Source organism: Chaetura pelagica, unplaced genomic scaffold, assembly GCF_000747805.2.
Source record: "Chaetura pelagica isolate M959 unplaced genomic scaffold, ChaPel_1.0 scaffold139, whole genome shotgun sequence".
Taxonomy (NCBI): Eukaryota; Metazoa; Chordata; class Aves; order Apodiformes; family Apodidae; genus Chaetura; species Chaetura pelagica.
This window is the reverse complement of record NW_009970717.1, coordinates 6,073,523-6,082,990: the sequence shown is the minus strand read 5'-3', so window position 1 is coordinate 6,082,990 and position 9,468 is coordinate 6,073,523. Positions and strand designations below refer to the sequence as shown.

The 9,468-nt window shown below is 38.0% G+C and overlaps 1 protein-coding gene across 1 annotated transcript in view; it reads left to right on the top strand.

Annotated features, from left to right (window-relative positions):
• GCSH (glycine cleavage system protein H (aminomethyl carrier)) overlaps nt 1-5,986 on the top strand; it is a 6,930-nt gene extending 944 nt beyond the window's left edge. The window contains exons 2-6 of the mRNA XM_010006249.1: nt 13-166; nt 2,379-2,458; nt 3,526-3,589; nt 5,166-5,297; nt 5,857-5,986. Coding sequence (XP_010004551.1) covers nt 13-166; nt 2,379-2,458; nt 3,526-3,589; nt 5,166-5,297; nt 5,857-5,954 — 528 coding nt within the window. The 3' untranslated portion in view covers nt 5,955-5,986. The remainder of the gene's footprint in view (nt 1-12; nt 167-2,378; nt 2,459-3,525; nt 3,590-5,165; nt 5,298-5,856) is intronic.
• Nucleotides 5,987-9,468: the final 3,482 nt, after the last annotated feature.

Here is a 9,468-nt window from a genome sequence, read left to right as displayed (position 1 = left end):
ACTCGTTTTCAGGGCCTGGGGCAGGTCGAGAAGCTGGGCTCGGCCTCACCGGGTCCTGCAGCCCCAGGGAAGGGGGGAAGGCAGGAGATGGACTCGCACATCAGTGCCTGGTCGTGGGTTTTGCATTTAAAGCGGTTAATTCTGAAAGCATTTGCTGCTGTGGAAGGTCTCTTTGCATGAAAGTCACTGAAGTCTGAGAAACAGCATCTGTGGTGCTCTAGCAAACAGAAATGTGGGAAAGGAGGAGAAGGTGCTATAAAAGTAATCACTGCTGCTAAGAAGAGGCAATAAATTTCCTTCCAGCTGGCCTTTTAATCTATCTTTTAACTGCCTTCTGCTGCAAGTGAAAGAAATGACATTTATTAGTCTTTATTTGCAAACTGAGTCAAGATCTAAGCTTTTTTCCCTATTGTTTAATGTACCCATTGTTTTTCTGTAGGTATACCTTAAAGGAGTAACATCAATTATGCTTTTGTTTTAGGCAGAGAGGAAAGATTTTGTATGCCTCTTTGTGGAGGTGTGAGTTTTCCTTCACTACTCAGGTATCTATTTATGAAATATGTAATAGAGGCAGGCTGAACCAAGTGGAGTCTGATTTCAGAATGTGGTAGTTAAGCTGAAGGCAAAGTCACACTGAAATGAATGAAGCTAGAGTAAATGTAGCTGCTTTTCTGAAAAATACTAAATCTCTTCTGTGAGCATTCTGCCTTGACATGCCTTGACCTTTTATATTTGTGTAATTTGATTTATTTAATGAGCTGATCACATAAGCTCAAAGTTCAAATTTTGACATTACTTATTAACTCTTTTTTAATTTGACCTTTACTTTATTTGCAGTGGGTTTTGTTACATCATTAGAGTTTTTCATTTTTCACTTGCATTTTTATTTATTTATTTTTTTTGTCCTACAAGAAGCTTATGTGCTCTTCTAACTGTTTGGAACATTTTACTGCTGTGTTCCAAACTCATCATGGAAGTAATCTGTGTTGTTAACCTTGTTTTCTAAACAAATCTTATACAATTTTACTATCCTAAATAAAAAGCTATCATTTGGCTTCTTTGTGACATCACACATCATAAATATTCAGCTTGGGTTTGAGATTCTGTGTCATTCTCAGTTTTTATGGTTCATTACCCATTTTCAATGAAATTCCTATGGGTGTAATGCCTTGACCTAAAATTGTTTCAGGCATTTGAGTTATTCTATTCACTAGAATATCTCCTGAAACATTTATGTAGGTGTAAATAATGCCAGCTGAAATTCTCTGGGGTTCTGAGTGATAATTCATGGAAAAATACTTCATATTTCCATTTTACTCAATTTTTCATGTCCTGTACTTACAAAAACATGTATTGCTCTACCAAGATCTATAAAACTTATCTTCAAAGATAAACCATTTTATCTGAGACTTGCTTCTCTCACACATTTTCAGCCATAAACAAGAGCATCACTGCAGTTGAAACAGGTTTATATATGACTGACTTACAGTGGAAAGATTTTAGTAGGTCTACAGTGAGAACTTCTGGTTTCCTTCATGTGCAAGTTTAGAAAATACACAAGAATTTGCAGAAGTGTAGTTTCTCTAGCTGGCATAAGGAATTCAGCCTGGAGGAGAATTCTCAACACAAAGGGAAGGTCCAGCTGTACTGCTGTGGCACTAAGCACACAGGGAGCTCTGTTGAAGAAGTTATCTTCTCCAGCTTCTGGAACATCCCTTGCCTGGGAGGGATAGGTGCTACAAGTGTAAATTAAAAATAAATAAGTTAAAACCAAACAAACAAAGTTTTGGGGGGAGATGGTATCTATAGGCAAAATATGAAAGTGGGGGGAAAAAAGCAGGCTGAAAATGCTGAGTGTAAGAAAAAGTTTCTGGTAAAATGTTCACAGAATCATTTGAGTTGGAGGGGACCTTAAAGATCATCTAGGTCCAACCCCCCGGTTGGGCAGGGACACATTCCACCAGCCCAGGCTGCACAAGCCTCATCCAGCCTGGCCCTGAAACACTTCCAGGGATGGGGCCTCCACGACTTCCCTGGGTAACCTGTCTCACCACCCTCATAGTGAAGAATTCCCTCCTAATGTCTAAGGGAAAAGAAAGTGAGAAGGAAGGAGGGACAAGAGAGGAAAGGAAGGGCAAGAGAGGTTGAATAAGGGCAAAGAAGGTCAAATAAGGGTGCATTCAATCCCACTGTCCATGTCACTGACAAAGATGTTAAACAGCAGGTTTAAAAATGTTAGCAAGAAATATGTTGCCTGTTTCAATTCTGAAGTTTCTCCCTAGGATTATATAAAAAACACCCTGCAAATGTATAATTGCATTTAAGTGAGCAACATGTCCCTTATTTCTGAAATAGCAATTTTTTTTTTTTCATTTTAGCCCGCAAATTCACAGACAAGCATGAATGGGTATCTGTTGAAAAGGGCATTGGAACAGTAGGAATCAGCAATTTTGCACAGGTATTGATCCCTCCCCCCCTGACCCAAGCCTGCAATATTTATTTATGCACATCTGCTCTCGTCCTTGCTCTTTGGACAGTTACTGGGTTTTATTGTTCTAACTGCATCTGCTGTCCACTGAGCAGCAGAATATAAAGCCTCCTTTATTACTTCAGTTCTTACAGGAGTCTGGATTTTGTGGCTGTGTGAGGAGGTTATCATGCACTTCTCAGGCCAGATTTCCCTGCACATGAACTTGGTGCAGTCCCTCTGGCTAAAGACCAGTTGTGAATACAAGTACAATATGGCATGTATTTCTTACTCTAGGATAGGAATTCTTTTGGGTGTTTTGTTTTGTTCCCATGCAAGTACTTGATTTGGAATAGTCACAGGCAAATTCGGGATAGAGATTTGCTATTTGTGTGTGAAACCTAAGAAAATCTAATGTGAGAAGCTATCAGTGAAGTGGAATTAATGTTTTTTCAGGACAAGTAGTGTTTTGTAAACAGCACTAATTCTTTGTAAGACCCTTGGTCTTTTGTGAGATAGAGCACATCTGTCAGTGAGGAGGCAGAAGCCTGTTCTGGTTGAGCCGATTCTTATGGTGATAAGGCTCATTAATCAGCAAGAACAAACTGGATGCTAAGGGCTCTCCAGTTGGCCGTGTCTTTAGGGGGGAATCATTGTGTTTGCTTTCCCATTGCACTGGAAGTAAATCCTCCGTGCTTTGTAACAAAAAGAGAATTCCCTCCAATCACTGGAAACTCTTTTAAAGCAGTTGTTACTCTAGTTGATGCTAAGAAACTAAGAAGTATCAACAGATACTATTTCTTACTCTGCCTGAAGGAACCTTGTAACTTAGCCTGAGGGTTATTAACACTGTAATAGATAAACAATAATTTGGCATTTGGGGCATGATAACGAACCAGTTTTTTCAAGTGAAATAAAAATATGCAGTCCTTAAAGAATGAGAACTAAATTTAGAGACAGAGAATTACTTATCTACAAATTCTACAGTTACTGTATCAGATCTCTCCTACCTATAGTTCCTTTAATGTATGCTTTGATGCTTTTGTTTTTCTTTTAAGGAAGCATTAGGGGATGTTGTTTATTGTAGTCTTCCAGAAGTCGGGACAAAACTGAGTAAAAATGGTAAGTTTCAGCTCTAATTTCTAATGAAACAATTATCCTAAGTTATCCCACTCTCCTTTTGCAAGGATGAATTTTATGAGGTAATCCTTATGTTCATTAATACCATTATAAAGTTTCTAGATGCAAAATAAATTCAGGTATTTCTGTGAGAGACAGCTTTCATTTCAAATTCTCACTGTCAGACCATGCATGGTAGCAGAAAATTCATTAAATTGTGAACACATTTATTTAAAAATAAAATATTTGAAATATCGTTTTGCAATAACTTCACGTTCTGTTTTTAAAATACTTACGCTTTGATTTGGACTTGGTAGTGTTTAGGCTGGCTTGTTTGTAACTCTGTTACACTTTGCATCAGTTGCATGATGTGAAACATATAATTGATACCAAGCTCTGATTTTTCTATGAATATACAGACTCAGTCATGTTTAGCTATCAGCTGTAATCACAGATTTTTCCTCATTAGCGATGCACAAATTGTTACATTCTTAATCACTCAGATCTGTAATTTTCAATGTTAAAGAAGAGTGATGTTAAAGAAAGGAAAAGCCTATTTCTGTATTTAAAGGGGAAGCTGACTTTCTAGAATATGAAGAAAAGATTGTCATTAGTATCAGGCATTGCAGAAAAATAATTCAGATTCAATGAGGTAAAGTAACAGGCCTTTCTTCTGCCATCCTTCTTGTGGAATTGGTCCATATCGAACTGGTTGAGCCAAATTTCATTGAATGGTGAATGCTGAACAGAAAGCTTTTCTCTTTAGGGTTTCATTTAAGCAACTTTTAGTTTTGTTTTATCTGAAGGAATTTAATTTCTGTTTAGTTCTTCTCTTTTCTACCCACTCTGGCCTACGTCTAATGCCAAGTTTTCCCAGAACATGCTGTCCTCTGATTCCTTGTGCTGCTGCCTATCTACTCTTGTGACAGCTCCGTGTTACTCCAGCCTCTGTCTTGTTTGCTTATGGCTCAGAGTTACACTGGGCTAATACAGCTCCAGGCACCATTTCCATAACTGCCTACAAAATAGAAGAAAGGGAGGAGCAGCTGGGTGATTCCAGGGTGGTGCTTCTGAATACTAATGTGTGTTTCCCAGTGAGTGCAAATGTAACACTTTATAGTGTTTCTGAAGAAAAACTGGGATTCCTGAAATTGTGGATGTAACTATTTTGCAAACAAATAATGTATACAAATGTTTAAATTGTGGATAAAAGACATACTGAGTTCTCTTGCAGCAAGAGCTCTATGTGGTTTCTTCCAGCCTGATACCATCTCCTATATGCCATAGGGCTTTAGCCAAAGGATTAGCCAAATGTAAGAAATTTCTCTTCCTTCTGTAGTAGCCCAGCACCAGCTAGGGTTGTGCAAGGTCCCCAGAACAATTCAGGAGCATAAACATAAAATTAATACTGCTGAGCATTGTCATAGAGTTGGTGACTTCGAAATCTCTGACAGTTTTCCTTGCTCAAGATCAAAACACTTCTTCAATGGCTAGGTCACCACCAGAATGGCTGACTGAAAAAGACTGAAATGCTTTGTATTTTCCTCTTAAAAGCATTCAATCATACTCTGTGTTTCAGATGAGTTTGGAGCTTTGGAAAGTGTGAAAGCTGCTAGTGAACTCTACTCACCTCTCTCAGGAGAAGTGACTGAGATTAATGCTGCACTTGCAGATAATCCAGGACTTGTCAATAAATCTTGTTATCAAGATGGTAAGAGGTCATTTTTATCTTTCAATAATGAATACCACCTGGATTCTTGCTATAAAAAATGGCTATGCAATTCCTAGTTCTTCCAGTTTAATGGTGGGGAGGCTTAAATGGAATATATTGAATATAGTTCAAGCCCAATAAAATTGAACATGAAAGTATGATTGTAGTCTTGTCTTTGCTGACAGCTGTTTTACAATGTGTTCTTTTCTGACATAGACTGCCTGAGTTAAAATCTATTTCCCTTGATCACATTTCTCTTTCTTTTTTAAATCTTCTAACAGCTCATGATTCTGAGAGGTCAGGCTGTGTTACTCTTTCTAGACAGTGTCTCCTTAATGCCACTGTCAGAGACAGTACTAAATTAGACAGCTGGGCTGACTCAAAAGGCCATTTCTTATGACAGGTTGCTTATTCATTTTTTAAAGTATTGAAACATTGTTTTGCCTTCACAAATCCTACCAGTGTGCCCACTGGGAGTACTTCTCTAAGGCAGCAACATGAGTGATTCTTTCTTGTAGGATATTAGCAACTCTTTATCTTTTTAATTTCTTAACTACAGGCTGGCTTATCAAGATGACTGTGGAAAAACCCGCTGAACTTGATGAACTGATGAATGAAGATGCCTATGAGAAATACATAAAATCCATTGAGGACTGAGCTGGAATAATGAAATAAATCCATATAAAATATTTCAGTTTAGTTTGTCTTCCGTTGGTGAAGTACAGCATATCCAGTTTTGGCAACCTGGAAAATACCACTTCTGATCACACATACAAGGCCATAACTAATTGTAGTGATAAAGATGTTTAACATCTGTATACCTGTGAGGAAACAAAATCTATGTGCCAAAATATACACTTGCCAAGATTCATTTGACAATCAAATTTAGTAACAACAGCCTTAATATGGTAACTCTGTAGTAGGCACATGACTCTTCTTGTAACCTGGACTACAGCTTTCCCTGAAATACTTTTCTATTGAAAAAGTGTCTTTCTAGCCTCCTAATATTTTTCCTAATTATAGTTGCAAAGGTTATATAAAAATGTGAGAAACCGAATCAACTACCTCTCTGCATGATTTTTACTTCTTTACAGAATTTATTAATCCTTTGTTTTCCTTCTTTGTTTAATATGTAATCCAGTAGTTCTGCCTTTGAGGCAGAAGGTATGGTCCCTGACTTCTGATGTACCTATTTTCTTAGTATGCAAAACGCATGCAATGATAGTTTATTGAGGTTCTGGTGTGGATTGTTGAGGCTGTATTTTTTGTCCGGTAAACACTACCAATGTCAGAAGTAATTCAGGAATTCTACATCTCGTGCATAGCAATTGTGGTGATTTCAGAGGAGTGAAAGTGTGATCCCTAATACTTTGAGGTATAATGTATCCCTGTGTATCTGTCTTGAAAATCAAATAGGCACACTGATGTAGTGACACCCCAGGAATGAAACAAAAACTTTCACTTTGCCAACCAGGGAACTAAAGCAGCTGAATCCATTAGACTCAATATTTAATGAATACTCAGATGTGCATTCAAAGTTGATGTGACATGTAAGGGTTGAGTTGTACAACCCTACACTTCAGGGAAACATAATAGTACAGCCAAGTGTTGGCCTAAAACTTCTCCCCACTATTTAAAAACAGTGATTAGAAGCTTAAGCACAAAATAGGAATGAAAACCAACTATCTACAAGTTGACATAAGAAGTAGCAGAAGAATGTTTAATCCGTATAAAATGAGCAAGGCAAGATTCATGTTCCTTTGGAAGTTCCTTTCAAAAGCACAGACCTTCTAAAGGGTAGAAATGCACTGCAGGTTATAAAGAAACCTTTCTATTGTATAAAAATGTAGGGCTTTCTTTTATGATCTGAAGGGATGTCAAAGTAATTGGTAGGTTTGTTAAATCCCAGGAGCTAATTTTCCTACATGAGTTGCAGATAAAAGCCCTGCCAAGAGAGACTCCACTATGTATTTAAGATAAAGCTATCTTCTCCACTGGAGTTAAACTGCAAAGTCACTAAGAGGAAGGAGTGAGTTTGTTCCACAGGAGTCCTAACTTGACAGAGGCTGATAAACAAAAGGCTTAAGTAAACCTAGTGTAAATGCTTTAAAACCTGTCAGTACTTACCCATTATTCACAGTATCATGCAGCATTTATTGTGGCAACATTCAGGGCCCAGAGAGCTGGGAGCTTAATCCGGGCCTCTTACAGACTCCCAGTGTCAGTTTGGATCTTCAACCTCCCTGTGCACTTTCCAAAAGAAAAGAGAAAGTTTCTTTCAAAGCAGCATGATTGCAGGCAAAGGGAGACAGGAACGCATGAAAAAATGTTTCCATTTCATACTGTTTCTTCCACCCTATTTTTTCCAACTTTACTGGAGCGTAACAGGCCCTTCATTCATAGCCATGTAATACATGGCCCTTGTGGACCTCCCTTTAAAGGTTAGTCCAGAGCACTGTAATGCCTTTTTATAAAATTTTCCCCTGAAGACGTTTGTATTTCTTTCCTTTTGATCAGTGAAATATGAAACTGTAATTTTCATAATCCCTGAAGAACCTGGGGAATAGTAAAAACTGGGAAATCTGATCTCTTCCTCAAGCTTTGCCCTCACCTGTGGATTAACAGTGCTTATAATGTGACACGTGAGTATGGATAAATGACGAGTTTCTGGAGAAACCATCTGAAATAGAATTCAGCCTCTTTTTTTAATGGAGTACAGCTGGAGAAAGTATGTTCTTAAAGGGGAGGACCAAGAATGTCTCTATGCCTAGTTCTTTTTGAGTTTTATATAACCCCAAAGTGATGTATTAGATATCCCAGATCCTCTTGAAATGGGAACAATACTACTTGGGTGCTTTTTGTGTTTGGTTTATGCTGAGAGCTCTGGTGCTCTGCAGTTATTCAGGCCAAAGGTTGTCTATTGGAGCAAATATTTTTATATCTTTCTACAGGCCACTCAACTGCCTGAATTATGCTGTCAAAAGAATGTATTCTTCCTTGTTTGATACATGCTACTCAAGCAGAGCTCCTGGCTTTCAAATAATCCCATAGCTTCACTACATTGAGCAGCAGCGGAAGCCTCAGGCAGACCACCATGCACAGGTTGGAGCCAGACTCTGCAACAGCAGGAATACAAAACTAGCCAACATGAATCCATAACATGCCTTTCAGCAAAGTGAAAAGATGGAGTCAATGTGTATTAGCTCTGGTCTATGACACAATTTTAAATGCTTTTGTATAAATCGTAGGGGAAAATATGAAACTTGTTCACCAGTGTGTGCTCCTACACAAAATGAATAAAGGAGATTATTTTTTATAAAATAATCACTTTACCTGTGACCTCTTAAGTCTTGATCCTGAGCTTAACACTCAGTTACTGGATACAAAACATTATAAACTCAGATTGGTTTACGGCAAATGATGATTTCCAAAGTTTTCCCAAACTAAAAATTATGTATCTCCTAGGGGTTAATTATATCATCACCTTTCTTTGCCAACACTTTTGTTCCACAAGTACCAACCCCTGTATCTCTCAAATTATCTACCTGAATAATATAAGCTAAACTTGGAACTAATTTTTTGATCCAGATTTAGTTTTCTAAGATTTTTATCAACATCATTCCTGAGAAGAATGCACACCTAACAGTCTGTCTGTTTTGCAACTAACAAGGTGCTGCTTCTCCCTGTGAATCTTGACACATCATGTATATAGATACAAATCATGTGCTTGTTACTTCTTACCAGAGGAAAACATATAAATGGTATGAAACTAACAAAACACATACATAATAACATTTGGTGGTGTTTTGATGAGCATAAAACAAGGGCCATGTTGACTTCACAGTCATTAAATTAGCAGTAAGACGGTTACCTAAGCAGCTCTGATAATGAGGTTAAAAGTGCAGCAGAGCTCATTTTCTAATGCTCCCCTTAACTGGTGTCTCCAGACAGTTCATGTCCTGTGGATAAGGATTCTCTTTCCTTTTTCTTCATGCTGATGAGGAATTTACAATCCTCCCGTAGCGATGGCTCCTGTCACAAGAGTTTTAATACTCCAGACTGACACATAAAGGACATAACATCTATCTTCACATCAGTCCACTCGTGAGTGAGCAGAACTGCACCAAGAAATCAACCAAGACTGATCCTCAGCTCCTCAACTGAGTATGTG